This window comes from Lutra lutra, chromosome 18 (genome assembly GCF_902655055.1).
Source record: "Lutra lutra chromosome 18, mLutLut1.2, whole genome shotgun sequence".
NCBI classification, from domain to species: domain Eukaryota; kingdom Metazoa; phylum Chordata; class Mammalia; order Carnivora; family Mustelidae; genus Lutra; species Lutra lutra.
This window is the reverse complement of record NC_062295.1, coordinates 9,354,160-9,378,545: the sequence shown is the minus strand read 5'-3', so window position 1 is coordinate 9,378,545 and position 24,386 is coordinate 9,354,160. Positions and strand designations below refer to the sequence as shown.

The 24,386-nt window shown below is 45.5% G+C and overlaps 1 protein-coding gene across 2 annotated transcripts in view; it reads left to right on the top strand.

Annotated features, from left to right (window-relative positions):
- TXNDC11 (thioredoxin domain containing 11) overlaps positions 1 to 24,386 on the top strand; it is a 60,922-nt gene that overhangs the window by 23,569 nt on the left and 12,967 nt on the right. For both annotated transcript variants that reach the window (XM_047712686.1, XM_047712687.1), the window contains 3 exons: positions 1,077 to 1,170; positions 16,573 to 16,685; positions 19,233 to 19,433. In XM_047712686.1, the coding sequence (XP_047568642.1) occupies positions 1,077 to 1,170; positions 16,573 to 16,685; positions 19,233 to 19,433 (408 nt within the window). The remainder of the gene's footprint in view (positions 1 to 1,076; positions 1,171 to 16,572; positions 16,686 to 19,232; positions 19,434 to 24,386) is intronic.

Sequence of the window (24,386 nt, the reverse complement as noted above, 5' to 3'; positions counted from 1 at the left end):
TGGGATCTGATTTTGTCCCAGCGATCAAATCAGTTCAGTTACTTACTAAGAGCGTGTTTTAGGGCCAGAAAGGAGTCTTTACATTTGCCTAGTGCCTATCAAGCTCATTCTTCTCAATAACCCTGTGATGAAATGTCCCCATTTGCCAGAGGAGGAGACTGAGGCTTCCCACTGAAGGGTCCACCCAAGCCCATTCAGCATCAGACTCCAGGCCCAGCACTTTCCCCAGGGATCTCACGGTTTGGCTTTTCGGACAGACGCGATTATCACAGACAGAATTTGTGCCACAGGGCCTTCAGAGAAGGAAGCAATTATCCTGACCTGGGAGCCAGAATATGTCTGGTAGGGGACAATTAATTGGTTTGGCAGATCGCAGGAGTGTTCTGTGCTAAAGCTTAGAGAAATGGTATGGGCAGGTGGAAAGAAGCTTGTGGGACTAGAGGAGCAAGAGGGTAAGAGATGGACCCTCTGCAGACTGACCCGACCAGACAGGACGGTTGCCATTGTACAGGATGGGGGCGGGGGTCTGGATGTGGGGGGAAAATGCCCCTGGAAGGATGACCAGGAACACCAGTGGAGCCAATCTCATTTAACCTGATTTCCGTAAGTGTGAAGGCATGTGTGGTGTGAATGGGAGGAAGTGATTGAGGAAGAAATCTGAGAAAGGTTACGAAGAAACCTTTCGTAAAACCGGAATCACTGATTTCGTTTACCTGGAGACACTTAGATAAAAGGCGTGAGTACTTGAACTTGACGGTGAGGTTTCTAGTCAGGGACCTAGGAGAACTGTGCTCTGAGGGTGGAGAGACCCACTTAGGGAGAAGAAAGGAAGTTTCAGCTCTCAGTGCCTCTCTAAATGCTCTGTGTCTCCCTGCCTTACCCTGCAGGTTGTCTAGATGGAGGGAAAGCTCAGTCCTGTCCCGCAATTTTGTTCATGTGGTTAGGCTTCCTAAAAAATGAAACACAACGAATTGCAGTTGCTAAATAATAATAATGGCATGTCCCGATTTAAAATATTCCTGTGACACAGTGGCCGCCGGTTCCTCAGTCACCTTATTCTGCTCTTATTCCCGCAGCCCGGAGTCCTCGGCTACTTTGAGTTCAGTGGCTCGCCCCAGCCTCCTGGTTACCTGACCTTCTTCACGTCAGCGCTGCACTCGCTAAAGAAAGGTAAGAGTGGTTCCTATCCAGACATTAGTACTTGCGGCAGATGTGTGTATATCGTTACCTTTTTTTATGTGTGTTACCCTTATGATTACATATTTTAATTGTCCCGATTCTTTTTCTCTGTATGTATATAAAATACACTGTTTTGTGTTGTATTGGCAAACAAAACACTATGCCATCTCAAATACAGTTTTCTAAGATGTTTAGCTTTTTAAACTGTAACTTGATCGTTCTGTGTCTGCAAATATGTATTTTATACCTGAAAATTTAATATGCCATGATCTCTTTTTTGAGTCTATAGATACAAGTTGTGGTCAGAGCTTTTAGTGGTTATGTTACCAGTTGGGTATACCATAATTTAGGAATACATTTCCTTTGGGAAGTAGTTTTACAAGTATAAGAGTCATGTTACATTACAGCATATATATATATATATATATATATATATATATATATATATAAATAAAATTTTGTTTTATTTATTTATACTTAATGAATCATGTATTATTTGAGGTCCCTACTTTTTAAATGAAACATTGTGTCCTGCCCATCTTTTCATGTTGTTCCTTGTTCTTCTCTGTACCAGTCATGACCTCCTGTCAGTTTTCTGTTGGATACACTTTCATCTGCTCACTTGTCTGTGTCTTCTGTTACTGTGCTGCTCCAGGTCCCTTCCCTCGACCCTGGACTAGACCAGTGGACCCTCAGCTGGTGTCCCCTCTTGCCCCTTCTTCCTCACATTAGGGTCTGTTCTCCCCATCCTCTAGGGTCCAGCTCTCCACCTGTCAGACCCTGATTCATCCTACAGGGTCCGGTCAGATACCACTTCTACAGTTTGCCCTGATCTCAGTTGGGTATCTTATCAGTTCTCATTCATAGCACTTAACATACTTTGTATTTATGTATGAAGTTATGAGATTTGTTTTAATATCTGTCTTGTTCCTTAGACTGAGATTTCTGAGCGCGGGGCCTGTGTGTCTTCCGTAAATGCTCTTCCCCCAGCATCTGGCGCATAGCAGGGTTCAGTCACTCTTTGCCAAGTGAGCGATCAGATTGATGGCTGTGCCATCTTTTCCCCAGTAGATCAACCAAAAAATACATAACTGTCCTTCTATTACTGGGTATTAGATTGCTTCCATTATTTTGCGGGGAGGAGGATTAGATAGTATACTAGTACAATCAAACAATCATATGACTGGCCGTTTTGAGATAGACCCTGGCTTAGGGTTGTATGGATAGAGGATCTACTGCAATTGTGTTTTTCACCTTGGGGACATCGCGAGAGGAAATCAAGCTGTCACATAAGTATGTGTCTGTCCACTGGAAAGACTCTGAGCTGCCCAGATTCAGGTGACTAAGAAGACTTAAAGTTTGAATTTTGAAAGCAGCATACTGCCAGCATAAAAAAGCTTAAGAAGCCGATACTCAGAAATGTTCTTAGAAATGAAAGCCCCCCCAGAGATCTCAAGTGAAAACTGTGCGTGAAAGGCCAGTCTGCAGTCACTCACTCATTGACCTGATGGTAGCCTTCAAGTTCTTGAGTTGCAGAGGACACTTCGGAATGGTGGAAGGATGTTTTATTATCTGGTTAGCTTGTATTGTGTGCTAGTGATTCTTCGCAAATTACTTTTTCATTCAGAAGCTTCCAAAATAGGGGCGCCTGGGTGGCTCAGTGGGTTAAGCCGCTGCCTTCGGCTCGGGTCATGATCTCAGGGTCCTGGGATGGAGCCCCACATCGGGCTCTCTGCTCAGCAGGGAGCCTGCTTCCTCCTCTCTCTCTGCCTGCCTTTCTGCCTGCTTGTGATCTCTCTCTGTCAAATAAATAAATAAAATCTTTAAAAAAAAAAAAAAGAAGCAGCAGCTTCCAAAATATTACTTCTTTTTTGGAAGAACTTTTCCAAGTATAAGATAGTAATCTTTTCTCCCCTGTTTTTTCTTTTCTTTTTTTAAGCAAGGAAAGGTGATAAATGGGTAAAAACTATTTGAAAGAACAAAGTGAACCTCTTTGGTCAAATCCCTAATACTGACAAATGATCCCAGGCAGTTTCTTGTCAAAATAAATCTAGTCTCTGATTACCTTAGCTACACTTCTTCCCTAGCTTGTGACTCTAGTGGGGTCTGGTAAAATCCTTCTGTATATGAACTTTGCAAGAGCTGAGATTCATTCTGATTCATCATTTTTCACTTCATTTTTGTGGGTAAATTCTCACTTAAGTTTAATGAAGCACTTTTAGAGGAAAAAGACAAGTGTAGAATGATGACTTTCCATACATAATATGTGCACTAAAATCTTGCTTTGAGCATCTGGTTTCTTCCCCCCCAACTTTCCTTTCTCATACCCAGAAGTCAGACAGTATTTTACTTGTGAATAGTAGATGTTTAGTAAGAGAAACGTGTGCACACTTTTTTTAATGTTATAGTTTGGAATGCAAATTATAGGTCAGGGTTGTGTTTAGATTGTGTGCAACAAATTGAGGCCTAAGACACATTTGCCTCACTTAACAATTGCTTATGGAGAGCTTACCTGGAGAAGTACTTGGTCTGTTGTAGAAAGCAGATGGCCTGGTTCAGCACCACACAAGTGTTTACAAAATCCGCCTCTTTCCTTTGCCTTAATTTTTTTTAATTGTCTTAGAAATAGCCAGGACAGTCTCTGACATTTTTCTTGAAGCTAGCTGGCCTCAGTGGACAAGTCTTCTGAGAATGTACTGATGTGAAGCCTCATGTCTGGGTGTGGGGAGTGTGCTAAGAGAGTCCATGCCTGCCTCAGAAATGCGTGAGTTCAGTTCTAAGATCTGGTTCCGTGGTACTTTGTCCCTCTCAAGACCATCTCTATAACATTTGATAACTTTTACACATTATCGTATGGAAAATTGGCTTTTTGCCTGAGGACTTAATACTGACTGCTTTCTCTTTTTGTGGTTTTAATTCTTGCCTTTCATCTCAGTTATCTGGGTCCTTTGCCCCTTGATCGCAGTCTTGGTGCTGATCTGTCCATTGACGGGGGCCTGCCTGTTAGGTGATATGGGCGGTGCTGCTTTGTGGTGTTTCTGTCCACTGTTTTCCTAGCTGTGTTACTGTCACTGTTTGTTATATAGCACTTCTGTATTTTCATGTAGTTTAATCTGTGGTTCTTTTTCTTGATTTCTTTTTTTCCCCCCTAAAAATCTGGTCACTAATTAGTTCATTTTCTTTTTAATTTTTAAAAATTGTTTAGCACTTCATGCTACCTGGATTTCTCTGGCTTTTTTCGGAGGACAGAGCACAGTAGTTTTTTCCTCCCCTTCTTATTGGCTAATCAGCACCATTTACAAAATAATGCTTCCATGTTCCCTCATCTTGATGATGCCTGGCTTTATCTCAAAATAGTTTACATGTAAGCGGGTTTGTTTCTATGTTTTCTTTTGGTCTAGATACCTCTTTTTGTATGAGTAAATATAATTTCATTTCTTGCTTTGTAAGTTATTACCTGGTAAAGTCTGAACTTTGCCTCCCCTAAGTCTTGTGTCCTGTGGAATCCTCTTTTATATCATTTGGCTGGTTTTGGTAGCAATTGTGTTAAAGGTATATATTGACTTAGAGGTGATGGATGTCTTCCTAACATTTCGCCTCCCTTTCTAGGGTTGCAGCATGATTATTCATTTATTCAGACCTTTTAATTTTTTATAATAGGTCTTACACATTCCTCATTAATGTTTGATCATTTCAAAGTGCTGAATGATTAATTGTGGGCCAGCAGTCTGTGTGTGTTTCAGGATTGGGAGGGAAACCAGTCTCTCCGAGTTCTCTCCTCTCCCCAGACTGCAGAGCATCTTTGAACCTTTCCACTTTTGATCTTGGCAGGCAGGTTTTCTTTTTTTCCTAAAGAAAATTTGGTAGAGGGGTCAGTGTTTTTAAGTTGCTTACTGGATTTTTTTCCATCTTATACTTATTTCATTATTTGCTATAAACGTGTTCTGGTAAAATGTTGTTATATTCCGCTGTGATTCGGCGACTTTTTTAAAAAAGATTTTTTGTTTATTAGAGAGAAAGAGTGCCCTCCAGCAGGGGAAGGAGGGAGAGGGAGAAGCAGACTCCCTGCTGAGGAGGGAGCCTGATGCGGGGCTCGATCCCAGGACCCCAGGATCATGACCTGAGCTGAAGGCAGGTGCTTAACCTTCTGAGCCTCCCAGGGATCCCTGATGTAGTGACTTTTTGAAAAGAGAAAATTTGCAACCAATTTCAGTCCTTTTTTTCCTTTGGCCTACAGGAGGGACAGTGCTGGCTAGTGAGGGAAGCTGTGGTCTGGGAGATGGCACTGCCTAGTGTGTACCCTTTGTGTGCCAAGGACAGGAGCTATAAACTTGAAGAAAATATTGAACTCTTCTTTGTGTGAATTTGTGTATCTGTAAGATTGAAGGTGGTGGAGAGAAGAGTCAGTGATTATTTTATATAGCTACATCCTCTGTACGATACTTTGTGAATAAAGTCATAGTCTTCATGTCCATAGCAGCTCAATTAGAAAGCCGCTTGGCTGAAAGCACTTTAAGTATCATGTATGTTTCCTTAAAGAATTCTACGCAAGGTATTGTATAACCTGACCAACCAGTGGACACAGGCCTTCCTTTGCTTGTACTTTCTGTTCCTGTGGCATGGTGTTCTCACTATGGAAATGACTTTCCCACCAGGATATGAGCTGCTTTGTTCAGATAATATTTTGATTGAGTGCCTTGAGGCCCAGGTTTTATCCTCCTGCTCCTCCAGCTTCAACACCCTGCTTGACCACTGTTGTAGCTAAAAGGTTGAATGAATGACTATAATAAAGGCACTTGACCTTGAAATTGCTCAAGTGAGAGCGATTGGAGCAGTGAGATGTTAAGTCGCCTTGGATTCCTTCCCACCACCACTTCTGTTGCCTGGCCTTGCTGGTTCCTCAGACCAGAGTGTAGGCATCGCTTATGACAGGACTGCGTGGGCCCCTGCCTAATGCACTCTTCTTTCTCTGCCTTTCTGCTGGAGTTTCACTGTCCCCTGACACTGGAATCCTAATGAGCTGAACTGAAATTTACATGGTACTTAAATGTTAACCTTGAAAATACACTAAACCATTAACTAAGGATGCCATTTCTACTTTCTTCTGCCACTGTTAGGAGTTCCTAAACTTAGTTGACTATGGATCCTTGTGGCATTAGTTTTCTAAGGAACATCCTTTCTAAGGAACAGTTTGGGAACTGTAGTTGTAATGAATTTTTTATTTTATTTTATTTAAAAAATTTTTTAAAAAAGATTTTATTTATTTATTTGACACACACACACACACACCACAAGGAGGCAGAGAGGCAGGGAGAGAGAGAGAGAGGGGGAAGCAGGCTCCCTGCTGAGCAGAGAGCCGGATGTAGGGCTGAATCCCAGGACCCTGAGCCCAAGGCAGAAGCTTAACCCACTGAGCCACCCATGCACCCAATAGTGAATTTTTTAAAAGAGGAATTTATTAGTGGAGGAACCGCTAATTCCAGTGTAGGGTCGCCCATTCTGTCAGGTGGCATCTGACAGAGCTGTGCTTTGCTGGTAGAATTGAGTCCGGGCGCATATAGAGCACTTTCCTCCATATCCTTATTCATGAATAAAGCTTTTTCTGGAGCGCTTTTCCGTTAGCTTGTGAACTTTTATATAATATCAAGAAGTCCAGAGGGGAGGATTTATCTTATTCTGTAAGTGACAGACATTTTTAAAGGTACTGAGGTACTGAGAAAACAGGGGACTGATTTCTTAGATAAGGAAGGTTCATTCTGAGATTTTTTTTTTTTCCTGAGTTCCTGGGTCTAACTCTTGAGAGTTTGGATGAGGCATTGGGTTTAACAGTTCTCCGTGAATGAAGCAGGTTTCAGGATTACTTGTTTTTCTTGGATAATCACATTCATTGTCACTGTACTTGTAGAGGGAAATCTTTTCCTAGCTGTCTCCTTGAGTTCTGAGGCCCTCTGGGGACTGATTAGTACACATTAGAATGAGTATGTTAGAAATTCCATGCTTTTTGTTCCTGTGCCCAAAACTGACTTCTTTGTGATGTTGCTGTAGTTACAGCAAGGATGTCCCCATGTTTCATAGGAGATATTTTTATTCCCCTTACGACTTATCTCTTAAGCCTTGTAAATGCTGCTAGAGAAGAATTAAGGCCAAAGGCCACCCCCCCACCCCCGCCCCACACTTCAGGTTAGAGTCAGAAGCACGACTTACTTACTGATCGAACAGACATTTGAAGATCTACTGTGCGCTCCAACTTTGAATAAAACTAGTTCCCCAACATGTAATACCACCAGATAGGATAGCAGACAGGTAAGCTTGCCTACAGGCAAGTCTGGGGACCGGTTTCCGCCCGGTGGTTGGAGTGTGGAGGCGGGTCATTCACATTAGATCACTAACTGCTCAGAGGAGGTGGTGCTGGCGCAGGGAGGGTTTCCCAGGAGAATGAGGTGTTAGCCTTCAGGTAAGTGCAGGGAGCTAGAACATAGAGAGGGGCTGGGGTAAGCAAAAGGTATGCAGGAAGCTCAGAATCAAATTTAGTCATTTATAGATATTTTGATTCCTTGAACCTGTGTATTTTAAAAATAATGCTATCTTCACTTTCTGTTTTGTGATATTTTCTACCTTTGGAGGATTGTCCTTTTTAGGGTGTGTGTGTGTGTGTGTGTGTGTGTGTGTGTGTGTGTGTGTGTATCCTGTTTCTTAAGGGTTTTTGGCTTGCCCTTTTGATGTTTTTGAAGCTAAGACTCTAGGCAAAGAACTTAAAAACATTAAAATCTTTAAAAACTCTCAGGGATCACCTTCTATAATAAAGTCACAAGCTTATAGTGAAACAACTCTGCACCAAACCCAGTTCTGGTCTCTACTTAGCTATTTTTTATGTAAAGCTGAGTATGGTAAGCTGATACTAGGCTGAGCCTTTCCAGGAGTCAGGCCCTTTATCTGCATGATCCAGTCTTCCCTCTTTGAAGTAGGAACTGTGAATATGGCCCTGTGACTGTCTCTGGAAACAGGCTGTGAGGAGGCTGTTAACTGGCTCGAGGTCACTGGGATGGCTCCCCAGAGATGCCCGTGTTCTAATCACCAGAACCTATGAATACAGTACGTCGCATGGCAAGGGACAGTTGAGGTTTCGTGAGGAATTGTGTTGCTAATCAGCTGACTTTGAGAATGGGAGATCATCCCGGATTATCTGAGGGGGCCCAGTGTCATCAGGAGGATCCTTAAAATTGGAATCGAGAGGCAAAGAACAGTGTCAGAGTGACACAATTTGAGAAGGACTTGTCCAGCCCTTGCTGTCTTTGATGGTCGAAGGAGCCCCAAGCCAGAGAGCGCTGACTGCCTATGGAGACGGATTCTCCCCGGAGGCCTCCAGAGGGAACATGCCCTATGGACACCTTGATTTTATTTTATTTTTATTTATTTATTTATTTATTTATTTATTTATTTATTTATTTATTTTTAAAGATTTTTATTTATTTATTTGTCAGAGATGGAGAGAGAGTGAGTGAGCACAGGCAGACAGAGAGGCAGGCAGAGGCAGAGGGAGAAGCAGGCTCCCTGCCGAGCAAGGAGCCTGATGTGGGACTCGATCCCAGGATGCCGGGATCATGACCTGAGCTGAAGGCAGCTGCTTAACCAACTGAGCCACCCAGGTGGACACCTTGATTTTAGTCCACTGAGGCCTGTTTTGGATTTATGACCTCCAGAACTGAGAGATAAACATAGCTCTTTTTAATCTACTAAGTTTGTGGTAATTTGTGACAGCAGAGGTAGCAGACGAATGCAGTCACATACCAGCAAATGAGGAGCTGGGATAGGAACCCAGGACCACGTTACTCCCGTTTACTGCTGTGTTCTCCACAGATGTGGGGCAGGGGACGGCGGGGTCATTCCTGCCTCCTGGCCTTTGCCCATGATACTGCTTTAACTAGATTGCCTTTACCTAGTTAATATCCACCTCCCTAATTTTCCAGTTTATAAATATTGTGCCGCTAATATAATGTCTGGCACATTACGGACGTCAGATGGAGATTTCCATGCCACTGGTCCTTTGATGGAGCTCCTGCGGCACGAGCTGGCCGTGGCCCCACTTAGCAACTAGCATTGTTGTCTCATTTCCCCCTGAACTTCATTAGTATCTTCCTCACAGGAAGTTCCCATAGGCCCGGACTGAGTCCCCTTAATAAGTCATTTTAGTAGCTGGTGTCCTGTGTGACGGTGGTCTACTCATGACCCCTTCCAACTGGTCTTCAGGTTCTGTGTCTGGAAAATAAGGGAGCTGTGCTCTAGTCGCCTCTAAAAGACACTTCGGTTTGAAAATGCACTGGCCCTTGGCTTGTTTTTGTAGGCCTGGGAGCTGAGAATTGCTTTTATATTTGTTAAGGGTTGTTTGCAAGAAAAAAAAAAAAGGTGTGTTACCTTTGTGTTAGACCTTAAGAGCAGCCTTAAATGGGGATGGAGGAGGGATTTGTAAACGGATGGGTTTCTTTGCTGAAGTCTTTCCTTCCGTGAAGGTGTAAAAACAAAAAAAATTTTGATCGAAATACACACAAGAGAAGTACTTGATCATTTTCATACTGTGCTTTGGTGAAATGGCGGGCGGCGTGAGGGATTTACTGTTGCGTTGGTGTAGTGACCGTGCATGGTTAGCTCTGTGGTTTGTGTTCCCCTAAAATGATGTATTTGGAACTACATTTCTCTCCTCCCTGATTCACAAGAAATTAAAAGTCCTAGTGAAGGAATTCTGTGTTTCCTTAGCATTTAGCAGTGTTGTGGCCAGGACCAGAATGTGCATGTTCTTCTCTGTGATGCCCAAATGCTGGAAAAGTTTCTGGATAATTGCTTTGTGCTTTATATTAAGAATGTTGAAAGTACACAAACCTCAGAGTCACAGTTCTGGTAACAAAATGCAAGTAATTGCTGTAGTTCATGTATTGGAAACAAACTTTTCTGTGGTCTGTTACATTTCTTTGAAGGTTTTTTTCATCTGGGTGAATGTATTTCGTATTGGAAATGTGGGGGGTCATCCACTGAAGAATTACGAATCACTGCGTAATGCTAAGTAACATGGGAGAGGGGTGGTTACCCTTTTTGTGTAATCATGTTGTTTCCCTTTTTCTGCCTCGTGTAAAACTTAGGAAAGAAGAGTGGGAAAGCAGAAGTTCGTAAGAATGGCAGAGTGTAGAGTAAAATGAGGATTGTTTCCAGGAGGGTGCCACGATGCAGGTTTGCTTTTTGGAAATGTCACTACTTCCCAGGGTAAAGAAGTGAAACCTGTTTTCCCCGGGCACCCGGGACTTCTTAGCCATGCTGATTAGAAGCCACATGACTTAACCCAGTGGCATTTAGTTTTGAAGTATCATGCTTTTTATTAGCAGTTCTCTTCATGAGAATTTGTCTTGACCTGATACTCCATTTTGTTCCCTGGTCCTTGAGAGATTAGCTCCCACGGATGTCTCCTGGCCAGCACATGGCTAGTTCTGTTACAGAAATTTCCGCACCGCTCAGCTGCGCCATTTCTTGTCCTTCTTCCAGTGTACCCTCGGCCGTCTTACTTTGCAGTACACCGAGTGCTGCTAGCTTCAGGCCTCTGAGAGAGAATTAATCTCAGAAGCTCAGCAGTTTATACTTACAGGCACAAGGTCTAGGGACCCACCTTTTCCTTTCTGAAGGACAGGAGGGGACACACTTTTTTGTTTTTTATAGGTTTTATTTATTTATTTGACAGAGACAACAGTGAGAGATGGAACAAGCATGGGGAGTGGGAGAGGGAGAAGCAGGCTCCCCACAGAGCAGACCACCTGAGGTGGGACTCGATCCCAGGACCCTCGGATCAGGACCTGAGCCAAAGGCAGATGCTTAAGGACTGAGCCACCCAGGCGCACCGCCCCCCCCCCCCCCCAATCACAGTAACAGTGCTCATTAGCTGTATGTTGTTGGTGGCTACCATATAGGACCGTGCAGCTACCGACATAGGCTTCATTATCCAAGTGTTCCAGGATAAAGCAATTTTTTTTTGAGCTACTGAGTCTCCTGCAAACACATCCCTGAGTTAAATGGTTTCAGATTTGTGTTCCTGGTTATATGTTAGGTGGTGAGTGTGAGTTGTGTAATTTTGCTTCAGGCAAATTTATTATTTTTATTATTATCATCATCATTATTATTATTATTATTTATTTTTGTTGTTGTTGTTGTTTTTGGTTTTGAGAGAGGGAGAGCAGGGGAGAGTGTGTGCACACATGTGTGAGCCAGGTCAGGGGGAGGGGCAGAGGGAGAGACAGATTCTTTTTTTTTTTTTTTTTTTAATTTTATTTATTTATTTGACACACAGAGAAATCACAAGTAGGCAGAGAAACAGGCAGAGAGAGAGGGGGAAGCAGGCTCTCTGCTGAGCAGAGAGCCCGATGCAGGACTCAATCCCAGGACGCTGAGATCATGACCTGAGCCGAAGGCAGAGGCTTAACCCACTGAGCCACCCAGGCACCCGGAGAGACAGATTTTTAAGCAGACTCCATGCTGAGTGTGGAACCCAACTCGGGGCTCCATCTCTTCACCTCATCCTAAATCGAGAGTTAGACGCTCAACCGACTCAGCCGCCCAGGCGCCCTACAGTTGAAAATCTGTTCTCCTTCCTAACCAAAGAAACTATTGTTACTCTTTCTGGAATGTTTGAGAATGTTAACATTTTGCCTCCCAGAGGTAGTTGATATATTGCCTCAGTATGTGTGTGTTTTACCTCAACAGTAAACTGAAGTCTTGATGTTAAAAATTAGATTTAAGCAAAATAAAATAGTCTGATATTAAAATGTTAAGCAAAAGCCCCAAAAGAAAAATCTTGATGTGAAACCAGAAAGAGAGCCAGATGCATCTGAGTAGAAACCAGATGGAATTTCAGATTCTTCCATTCTGGATGCGCCTTTGGTGGTTGCAACGAGGTGAACAGTGACGGCGCTGTAAGGAAGGTCAACAGAAGCTATGTTACCTAGGGGGAGTGTGGGAAGCAGGGGTGGAGCTTTTGGTTAGTGGTGGAGAAGAACCCCACCCTCAAAGACAGCCAGGGGTGAACTATGCAGAAGTACAGAAAGTAGATAAGATTGAGATTGGAGCGAGCTTCTTTATTATTCAGAGCACGCAAGTAGTGACATTCTGCTGTGATGTCGTGATGCCCTGTGGGCATAGATGGTGGCTACGTGTGTGGTGGGCTGCCTCGTCGCGGAGGGACCCAGATCCCAGGGCTCAGCACCTTTTGCAGCAAATGGCCCATACGCCAGTGTTCATGCTGTGCTCACCTCGCCCTTGTTAGTTTCCGGTCTGACCAGCTACAGAAACTGGTTATAACTACTGCCTTTCCCCTGATGTTCTCTCCTGGTCTTGGTACATTAGGCAGCGGTCTTTGTAACTCTTTTCACTGGATGGTTAATAGACACTTGTAACTGGCCAGTTACCTGGCTAACAAGAGTTTATTGAGATTTCAAAAAAAAAAATTAATTGAACAGGATCACGTATGTCGTTGTTGGACCTTATTTTGGTGGGGAAGGAGAAAGCATTATTCTAAATTAATTTTAATTTTTATTTAGTTTTATTGTTTTAAGATTTTTATTTATCTATCAGGAGAGAGAGCGAGAGCACAGAAATAGGGGTAGCGGCAGGCAGAGGGAGAAGCAGGCTCCCTGCTGAGCAAGGGGCCCGATGTGGGACCCGATCCCAGGACTTGGGGATCACGACCGAGCTGAAGGCAGATGCTTAGCTGACTGAGCCACCCAGTCGTCTCCCAAATTCATTTTTAATTCAACAAATTCAAAGTCCTTAATTAAAATGTTGAAGCTTTATTACTTTTAGGATTGAATTATTCATTTTAGAAATGGCAGAGACCCCTACTGTAGAAAGCCTTGGAGCCCTGCTTAACAGAGAATGTTCTGGATGTGGAGTGAGAGGTGTTATTTTTTGTGTCTTTCTTACAGTATAAACTTCCTCTGCTAATTCAAGTACCCCTTGTACACATGACAGTGCAAATTTAAGTGGCTTCTTCTAGCAAGATTTCCGCTATATGCAGGAACTTAAAATAGATGTGTGAATTTCGTAGATATCTCTGTATGTGAAAAGTAAAGTTTTAAAATTTTGATGTGTTTGGGCATGTTTGAATCCACTGTGTGCAGCAGGCTGTCCATTCTTAATGTAGTTAAGCAGGTTTTTGAACAGGGCCCTTTCAACTTTAGGATCAGCCTGTCACTTTTTATTTTCTGCTCTGATAAGACATGTTGGTGACATTGGCCAACTGTCAAATGCATTTCCTCACTGGCTGCTTTTCCTTCTCCTCCTCTCTTTTTAGCGGTGGCGGTCCACCAAGATTGAGCCTTCTTCTGGAGAGAGTGGTGCCTTCGAACCCTGTCTTATGTCCTGCTTTTTCTTCTGACGGCTTTGGGATCTGACCTTACATGTTATACCATTTTTTAAAATTCAAATTTTGAGCTAATTTTATACTTGTAGAAAAGTTGCAGAAATAGGACAGGGATTTCCTCCGTTTTCTTCTTTCACCTTGCTTCCCCCAGTGTTAAGATGTTATGTAACCAACCATTTGTGACAGTACTTTGGTCAAAACTAAGACATTACCATCGGTACAGTATCATTAACTGAACCACAGGCCTTGTTTGAATTTTGCCAGTGTCTTCACTAATGTTTTTCTTTTCTGTTCCAGGATCCAATCTGGGATCCCACATCACATACAGTTCTTTTTTTTCCCCCTCCTTAGTTTCCTCCAACTGGTGACAACTCCGTAGTCTTCCCATGTTTTGCGTGACCTTGACATTTTGTAGGAAGGCTGGTCATTGTTCACTTTGTTTCTCAAAGAGCTCCAGCTTTTGCCATTAGAGCATCTTGGGTCAGCTCCTATACCCTTTGAAGATGCTCCGTCCTTTATTGTGACACTAAGGTGTGCCCGCCTCCTTTTGTACTTCTCTTGCTCCACCTCTGGAATCAGCCTCTTCTCCAGGGAGCCCTGGTTTCTTTTATGGAGGAAAGGCATGTAGAAACCAAGATCAGGGTGCTGGGTGTGCTGGTTGGTGTCAGGTGTTATGACTTGTAGGCCCTTTGAGCAGGTAGAGCCAGGACATGTATGTATTTACACCCACATGTAGACATAGGTGAGAGGCTGTCTTTCTGTTATCTGTGTGTGTGTGTGTGTGTGTGTGTGTGTGTGTGTGCGTGCACGTGAAAAGCCCTAAGTTTATATTAATTTCCTCTGATTCCAATCTAACACCAGCATGTAGCTCTCCTCTCGTAATGTGTAACTTTTTCCACCCAGCCCTGAGAATCTGGCTCTCGTTGTCCTTAGTTTTATGATACTCAGTCAAGATACTGTTCCAGTTACTCAGCTCTTTCTCCCCACCCCTCCAGCCCTCCAGCCCTCCACCCCTCCACCCCTCCTCTGTGGTGTGACAGTGAAGCTTGTTTGTTAATGCTTGTGTTCCACATTAGGCTCCCCCACATCTTGGTTGGTTTAATGATTTTGGTTTGTGAGTTTGTGACGGATGTGAAACATCGCTGAAGCTCTGAGAGCCTCCATAGGAACAGGTGTCCCCGGAGGAGAGTCAGGCTGCCTCACCCCTGTTCTCCCGACCCCATTTCCTTTCCTTTCCATCTTTGCCCCTGCCCCCCATGTGTATCCAGTCTCTGTTGTTTCTAGCTTATCCTTCCTGTGTTTCTTTGGTTTTGTGTCATATTAAACTAGTCAGATTTGAATGAAAGGTGGTGTCAGGGATTGCCACACGGTGCCCTCCCCGCCGGCAGCTCCTCCGAGAGCAAGGTCACACCCCTGCTGCAGAGTGGGGCTCGGAGGATGAAGCTGGGAGCTTGGTGTGTTCTGTACCTTCATAGTTTATATTTGGACTACTTGGATAGAACTTGTTACATCTAAAGTGTAACCGGTATCTTATTTAACATCTAATAAAACAGAATGGAGCTAGGAAAGAAGGTACCGTTTCCTATACCATCTTATCCACTCGCCTCTAATACTAGATATTTCAGTCAATTTTTAGCTACACATACTACATTTGCTTCTTGAGGGAAAGACTTAAGGATACACTTAAGGATAAGGTCGCTTTTGATCTCTATCCCCCACTCAAAACTATTTTTATTATCCTTTCAGGGTCCTTATACTTTTTTTTTTTTCTTATACTTTTTTTAAAAACATACATGCCTGTAGGAAAAAAAAGTATGTTGTTTTATAAGGTGTGAGTTTTCTTTTTTTTAACATAAAAAGATACACTTTACCTTTCTTTAGTTTGCTTTTTCCCCTCACATGTGTCAGGAAAAATGTTCATGTCAAATAGTAGCCCCACTCCACCGTTTTGAACACCTGCAGAGTGTTTCTTGGTGACTGTCCATACAGGTGACCTTGGGCGCACAGGCACGGACTCACGGTGGGGTTTGGGCCGCAGCCTCTGCCCACGTCTCACTGTGAGCATGCAACCCTTTGTTCCCCTGAGTGGCTGCCACTTTACGTGTCCCACCAGCGTCACTTCAGAGTGTCCTTTCTCTGCTGGTCACCTATAGTTGGTATTTCCTGTGTCTCAAATTTGGGGCAGTTTGAGGTAAAGAGAGGTACTTTGTTTTAATTTGCTTTCTTCTGAAATAGGGTGGTTGAGTGTATTTTCATGTAATTATTAGCCTTTTACTTTTCTTCTGTGGTTTGCGCATTGTTTAACTGCTTTCTTTTTCTTATTAATTTGTGTGAGTTCTTTGTACATTTTAGGTTCATTCACTTAACCAATATTTATTGATCTCTTAGATGCCTGGCCACTACGATAGGTGCTGGGGTAATAGCAATAAATAAGGTTTCTAACTTCACAGAAGTTAAAAGGAAGTTGGACCAAAGAAAATTAAAGTAAATCAACAAGATTATGTAGATGTTAATAAGTGCTGTTAAAAAATAGAGTAAAGGTAGAGAGAGTGCTTGAGCGGAGAGGAAGCCCTAGTTTCCCCTTATGGACTCTGTCGTCGGAGTATTTGCCTTAAGGTGGGGTGGTCAGGGAAGGCTTCTTGGAGAAGGTGGGGCTGGAGCTGAGGTCTGAATGGTGAGGAGCCAGTAGTGGAAGTGTCCAGATGGAACAACATACCCCTAGGCTCCACAGTGGGGCAAATGAGAGAGGGGCACGGGGTCACAGGAGATGAGGTCAGATCATCGCAGGCAGACACAGTGTGCAGGACTGTCAGGGTTGTTACTCAGGAGGATATGTGAGGTCTGTTTCGGGAGGAGGGTTCTCCAGCTCCTTTTCTGCCTAGGCTAGGTGACCAAAAAGAGCGTTGCTCTGGGGATTTGTGCATCAAGACTTGATCATTGCATTTTGTGGTTGTTTTAAGGCATAGGCTTTTTCTTTAATAAAGGCAAATTTTCTGTTTCAGATTACCTAGGAACAATACGATTTGGGGTTATCACAAATAAACATCTTGCGAAACTGGTATCCTTAGTACAATCTGGAAGTGTGTATTTACATAGACATTTCAACACATCACTTGTAAGTATTTTGAAATCACATTTATATTAGTGCAGTGGTTCTTAACCTTGTTTAGGTCATGGACTTCTTTGAGAATTGGATAAGATCTATGGGCACTCTCCCTAGGAAAGTGTATGTGATTTTTATATCCAAATTGAGAGTTCCTGCAACCCCACGCCAGAGCGCGCGTCCCCGTGTGCAAACCCATGCGTTAGAGGGCTCTCAGCTGTAACTTCTAGCGATTCTTTGTTTTTATTCTTCGACTTTGGTGCAGCCTTGTTTGTTTTCCTCCTCGGATGAAATCGCAGGATGATTCTGTTGGAGAATTGTTACTCTGGGCGCAATGTTCTCAGAGGTGAAGCTTCCATTAGGCGATGTTCTTCGTTCATCTGTTCCATTCATCAGGAGTAATCACGTGGCATGCTCTTCTCCTTAGCTGATGAAACGGATTTTGAGGTTCTTCTTAAGTCACAGTGAGAAGCTGATGGCTTCTCACCCCATAGAGCCTTGGTTTTCCATTGTCTTTGCTCCCTGATTTCGTTTGCTTTTGGTGAAGCAGCCCCAGCTCAGCTCTTTCTGAGCTGCTGACCTGTGCCCCGCATAGCCCTTTGCCTCTGCTATATTGCTGCTGCTTCAGTCCTATCACTGAGTTTATTCTTTTTTTATTTTTTTTTTAAAGATTTTATTTATTTATTTGACAGAGAGAGATCACAAGTAGACGGAGAGGCAGGCAGAGAGAGAGAGAGAGGGAAGCAGGCCTCCCGCCGAGCAGAGAGCCCGATGTGGGACTCGATCCCAGGACCCTGAGATCATGACCTGAGCCGAAGGCAGCGGCTTAACCCACTGAGCCACCCAGGCGCCCCTGAGTTTATTTTTTTAAGTATATTCTGTCTCTAATGTCACTGACAGTGTGTGTGACTTACAGGTTTAGTGAAGACCAGTATCTGTGTAACCCCTGTACCCCGCCCACTGAACCTGGGCTCCCCTTGACTCGACGTGCAAGTCTCATGCCTGCGGGAGGACTGTTAGGCCCTCTCCGGGGCGCCTCTTTGGTCGTCAGTCCCCCTGGCTTCTGCAGATCCCTAGGAGCCCAGATGCCATGCTGTATATCATGTAATTTGTATTCCAGCAGTCAGATGTATTTTTGTGTTTTCCAAATAGAAATGTGTTTATGATGTCTGAGTTTGTTTTTTCAAACTCCTGCCGTCCCCACTTTGAGAGTCACTGCTTCGCTGGTTTCTCTGCCAGCCGCCCACCCTCCTCGTGCCTCTGAGCTGCTTCTTACTTCCTCTGCTTTCACTGTTGGTCTTTTTCCTCCATCCTCCTCCTGTAGCATGCTGTACAACCAACATACATCGTATGGGTTGAGAGGGGAGGGCACTGAGGAAGGAGCATAAAACAGAGAGAAGCTGGGGCTGTGGGAATGGCCCTGGTAGACGCACTGGGCTTACTGCTTCAGGTCTGTAGTTCTGAAGGTTGGTGGTTGGTTTAGCAGAATTCCTTTTAAAAGTTTTTTTTTTTTAATTTTTTAAGATTTTATTTATTTGACACAGAGAGAGATCACAAGTGGACAGAGAGGCAGGCAGAGAGAGAGGGAAAGCAGGTTCCCTGTCGAGCAGAGAGCCCGAGGAGGGACTTGATCCCAGGACCCTGAGATCATGATCTGAGCCCAAGGCAGAGGCTCAACCCACTGAGCCACCCAGGTGCCCCAGAATTCCTTTTATCAAATGAAATACTATTGGGATTCCAGTATTTTAACAAATAAAACCGGTGGACATCCTTGTCACGAGGCAATTTAATTCTCAGTTTTGGAGAGTATAAAAGATCTCAAAGCACTTTTTTTGGGGAGTTTCCCTCCAAAGCACTTTTTTTGGGGAGTTTCATTTGAAACCCAGTGATCCATATTGGAATTTCAAACATAATTTTATGTTGACCTACTTTAAGCAAAGCACAAAATCTACGTGTCTCTTTGCTTCATTCCATACACGTGAGGGTGATCTGTGGCTTTGTACAAGTTCTAGGTCATGCATGGATTCGTTCAAGTATTTGCTGAGTTCTGCTGTGTGCCAGGTGTTCCTCTAGTCACTGGGGTACGGGTGACGGGAAGATGCAGATTCAGAGCTCTGCCCTAAGGAGTAGCTTCTCCCACCACGATGAGCCAGGTTTTGAGGAACCAGCGTAAAAATCTAAGTGATCCTCAACTTTATAACTTCCATTCCCTTGGGTATTCATTGATCCTGTTACAATAATTCTTTTGTAAGAACCCACTAAAATGTAATAGCTCCCCTTGGCCAGGGTGGAAGAGGCCATTGTTGCCAGCAGCAGATCGGGAGAGTTCTCCCTTGGTTGAGGCATCTGCTGAAGGGAGCAGGAGGGCTCTGTGACCTGAGAGTCGCCCCTCTGAGCTGCCCGTGCTCTTCACAGCCGCTTGGGAGGAAACGCTGACGGGAGGAGCCGGGGCAGAGGAGACGGCCCCGAGTCGTCTTACGTGCACCTGGGCGGCGGTGGGGTGGTCGGGGCCTCTTGAGCCTGCCCTGCCTTCAGCCCTCCCTGTGTTGTCCTTCGCAGGTCTTTCCCAGGGAGGCGGTCACCTACACCGCAGAGAACATCCATAAGTGGGCCTTAGAAAATCGAGAGGCGCTCCTCCGATGGCTGCGGCCGCACGGCGGCAAGAGCCTCCTGCTGAACAATGAACTGAAGAAGGGGCCCGCGCTTCTTGTGTTTGTACCTTTCAATCCTTTAGCCGAAAGCCACCCTTTAATAGATGAGGTAAGAGTCCTGATGTTCAAAGGTATCTCCTAGGGAGCAGGAAAACCTCACGAACTCGGGTGTCTCACTCCACGTTGAGAGTGATTTCCACCAGGATCCAAGAGCCTGCGAGGAGTGGCAGCTGCATTTCTGTGGCGTTACTCCCTCCCATAAATGGGCAGAAGAAGAGTGTGTGCCACAGATGGGATCCACTGTGGCCTCGCTGGCCACATTGACTGACAGCTGCTCAGGTCTGGGGGAGTCGGCGCGAACAGGCAAGACCAAGCTGCGCCTCCCCAGGGTGGGACCAGATGTCTCTTGTCCCGCCACGGCCCACTGGGGGAGTGGGATAGAGGGGATGGAGAGCAGCACAGGCAGGGTTCAGTGTGGCCTTGGAGACGCCGTTGTCGGATGAGGGGGCCTGACGGCAAGCCGTGGCCACGCTCAACCCGGCAGCCAGGGAACGACAGTGGGGATACTGGGCTCCCTTGTTTCTCTAAGCCTTTCCTGTTGTGAAGATAAGCAGAGCGGTTTCCAGAGACAGAGCTGTCAGGAGTCTGCCCCTCCTGCTTTTCCTGTTCCAGCTGGTGCGCTCACTCTCTCCGGGTGTGAGTTTGTTTTATATGTGGATCATTTGGAGGCACTTAGAGAGAGTAACAACAATTACTGGAGTGTGCCTGGGATTGCTAAATTGGATTTACTGGGGGGTTTTATTTTTTCGTTCCCTCAAGGATCCCTTAATGGGCCCAAACCAGTTTCGGACAGCCGGTGTAGCACTGGCCTGGCTAACCAGACACGGCCTCTCCCGGGGCCTCTCTGTGTCAGCCTGGTGGTCTGCCTGGAGGCGACTCGGGGATCTTCCCCAGCCAGGCCCCTGACTTTGATACTCTGGAGCCTCATTGTGAAAGTTGTTATCCCTGCTGCTACCCTGGTTTCAAGGAAGAAAGGAGAGAAATGAAATGGCTTTTGTTTCTTTTCCTCTGATTAGGGATGACTTGAAGTAATAAGACTTACTTCCTGAAGAAAATCTTCACTACGCAAATATTTTATGGACTAAGACACTCTCCAAATTTCCTAGGCTTTTACTGTATCTACTCTTAAGGGCCTTAAGGCTCTTTGTAGGAAAGGTGGGGTTTTCATCCAAGGCACAGCTACAGTTTGGGGTTTTTACTTTGACTTTTAAAAAATTTCTTTGTGGAGAATTCTGTCTTGTCTAATTTGGGCAAGTCAGGGACCTGGGTGGGGTAGTGTTTTGTGACTGGAGCCCAGTTCCCCTGTTTAGGGGGTTGTTGGATTTGGGCCTCTGGCAGGAGGATGCTAGCTTTCCTGCCTTTTTCCCTTGCTTGGCATCTCTCTTCTCTGTCCTAACTCCTCCATCTCTGGCCAGGCCTCCTCCTCCTCCGCCTCCTCCGCCTCCTCCTCCTCCTCCTTCTTTTTTTTTTTTTTGTTAAACCACTTTGTTCCTGTGTCTCCTTTCCTCTGAGCTCAGAGTGTCTCTGCAAGATGAGTGGATTCCCTGAACCTCGCTGTATGGTTGAGATTGTTGAAAACCAGATGGCATCTCAGCAGTATTATGAATTACTTAGCCAAGTAAAGTGTTCTGTGCAGTACATTTCCCTCTTCCTTTGAGGTCATTTTAGCAAATGTTTATGGAGCACTGTGTCAGGGAGCCGTGGGTGAGAAAGATGGAGAAGAGGCAGCCTTACTCTCACGGTCTCAGAGGCTTGTTCAGGAGGGCGGCTGCAGCTTGCTTTTAATTAATGCAAGGTGGAGGAAGGTCAGCCCCAGGCCCCACTCAGGAGGAATTGGAGGAGAGAGGGCTGTGTCCCAGAAAGCTAAGGGCAGCCAGGGGCGAGATTAGGAGAGGCCGTGGGCGGGGCAGGTATGGGGGACAGACTTTCGGGGTGGCCAGGATGTGGATGGGTTGCGGCAAACATAAGGGAAGGCACAGCCTGAGCAGAGGCACGGTGGTGGGGAGGTTCCTGCAAGTTTGGTGTTAGGAAGTGGTGTGGGTTGCGTGGCCCCCAGAGAGGCCGCCTGGAGAAGACCCAGATTGGAAGCCTGAACAGGAGAGGTGGTTGGGTGTGATTTTGAGGACTTTAGGGTTAATCATGGCTAGCACAGTCTCCCTGACAGAGGAGAGATGTCAGCTGAGCTGTGTGTTCCCATGATTCCCGTTTTCCAGGCAGCACTGCTCCAGGATTGTGGGAAGTAGTAAAGTCTGGATCTTGGGTGCTGGTGGGGATGGGAAGTGGGGTGTGTGAGCAGAGAGGTAAGGAAGCCCTCAGGCTTGGGTCGCCTGAACACCGCACCTGGACATTCCCAGGCTGGGTTCTGAACTCATCAGCTCCTCAACCACAGGAGAGTTTACGCTTTAAGCCTTTTTCCCATGCCCACCTGGAGGCCCAGTTGGGGCAGGCGGTTGAGGAAGCTGATGTGGTGGAGAGAGGTCAGCGTCACATGAGGTTAGTAGCACTGGAGCTTGCCAGGCAATGGGTTTTGAGGCAGCCTTAGTGGGGAGTGTGGTGGGGACCAACCAGAGGACAGCCGTGTGCTGGCTCCGCTGTGAGCCCCGGTCTGGGCCCGGCAGCTGCTGACACACACGTACGCCCCCCACCCGCGGGAGACCATAGCGTCAGGCCACTGATCGCTGCATCTCTGCAGAGCTGCTCCCTGCAGCCAGTGAGGAGTCCGTGTGCCTCTTGCAGCGCTGCTCTGAGGTGCTCACGGTGTGCGAGCCTCGTGGGCAAAGTCATGGTTGTCTTGTTCTGACTTAAACATTTGTCTGATGAAAGAAGATGGAAGAAAGCATTTACAGCACATTTAAAATTATGTGCCAGATTTTCCTTATTAATTCATGGGAGATGAAGTATGGCCTCTGGCGATTCACATGTGAAGACGAAACTGGACTCGCCTTTCCACAACTGCCCAGTGTGTGAAAGAGGCATAAAAGTAAAACCCAGTTCAGTTTATAGGAGAAAAATAAGAATTACTTACGTTTTAAGAGCATTACTCTATACAAAATAGTTTCTTCAATTAAAGATATCCTTTATATGGCTTCTTTGCTTATGAGCAATGTTGTGAAAAGAGCTGAGAAGACCTTTTAAGGACTCCTGCTGTTGTAAATATACTCCTACTTGGACTTTTTGTAAAAAAAAAAAAAAATTGCATAAATACTTGAATTTTTGTGGGATTTTTGGGGGGGAGCAGGGGGCACGGGTGGGAGTGGTAATCCATGGTGTCTTTGGGTGTCAGGCAGTGCCCAATGGGGCCAGAGGGCCGCTGGGCTCCTCTGAATCATATGGGCTTGACCTTGTGAGTGTGGTGTGCTGTCAGAGCCTTAGCCACAAAGGCCTGAGATGTTTTTGTGGCGGGGGTGGGGGGAGGAAAGAAAATGAAACACTGGTCTATCTTCTTAAGTGGTCTTTTTTTATGCCTAAGAACTATTCTGTTCATTTTTCTGTACAAAGGCATATGTTTTGAATTAACAATGTCTATGAATACCATATATAGAATTGGAATTTTTTTTTAATTGGAAAAGTACTCATTAAATGGCTTTGCGCACATGCACGCGTACACACACACACACACACACACACACACACTTTCATGAAACAAAATCCCGAGTGACTTAACACCTTTTAACTAAGTGGCAAGATTTGATCCGAGTTAGCACGTGATTCTGTTTCAGAGAGTGATGGAGTAAAATGCCTTTGGATTATAATGACTTGCTTGTTTTTCTTATGAACCTGGGGAGGATAGTGAAAGGTGTTGTTTGGAAACAGAATGAAATGTCAATCTAGTCAGGCTGACACTGACCTGAGGGGAAAGTGGTTACTCTCCCCAGGACGTGGGGATGTGTGTTACCCCGAGATGCCATTCATTCCCCAGATCTTGGGCATTTGTTCTGTCCCTGGCTCTGGGGAGAACGGGAGAAATCCAGCAGGGTCCCAACCCATGAGGGTCTGTAAGCTTGTGGGGGAGGAGGGCTGTCTCAGCAGGCACTTGTGAGACTGTGGGAAGGGCTTTGGGGCCCTGAAGATACAGAGCAGAGCTCCCAGGTGAGGCAGGGTGCAGGGGCGTTAGCTCTCCTGAAGCAGCCACCCTGCTGCTCAGCCTGGGGGGCATTACTGGGGTGTGTCGGATGGAGGAGGTCCTGGCCCGGCCTTCTCTAAAGAGGGTGGGGCGACATCGGAAAGGCAGATGCAGGCCAGACTGTGTTAAGTTGTATCCTCTGGGTAGTAGGGAGCCATCGAATGTCATTCGGCAGAAGAGTGCTGTGCTTAGGGTGGTACTTTTAAAATCAATAGTGACAGTGTGGAGGTCAAGCAAGCAAGGGAGAGCACGCTGTGGTGTTCTGTGACAGCTGACGGCCTGAACTGGGCTGTGGGGACTCGCAGGAGGGGCCGGCTTTGTTGCTGAAGTCCAAGGTGGTGGGCTTGAGGGATAGCCGTTCCCACTGCGTGATGCTGATTTCTACAGCGGGAGGGGAAGTTATGGGGGAAGGCAGGATGGATGAGTGTGGTTTGGAGCAGGTTGAATTTGAAGCCTCCTGTGAGGTGGGTGTTTATTTGGAAACAGGATTGCTTGAAATACTGTGACCCACTCATTAGCTGTTTGGGACGTGTTCAGACCGTTAGTGAGGGTGAAGAAAGAAGACGTCATCCCTGTGGGGGAGTGACCAAGCTCTGAAGGTAAACGCACTCACCTGGGAGCTGAGATTTAAAATGTGTCCCCGGCCCCTCAGCCTCGAGGTACGTCGCAGGGGGAGCTTGGTTCTTGTCTCGTGGTGGACGGAGACGTCTGCCTCTGAGGCCCCCTCCTGCTCTACACAGTTGGCTCACTGTTAAGAGAGTGACATGATTCTGAAAGCTGATCCAGGCCTCTTCCTGAATAGCTCTTGGTGTAATGGTTTCCTCTTGGATGCATGGAGAGGAAGAGCCGGCCGGGGCTTCTTGTGAATCAGGCCAGGGT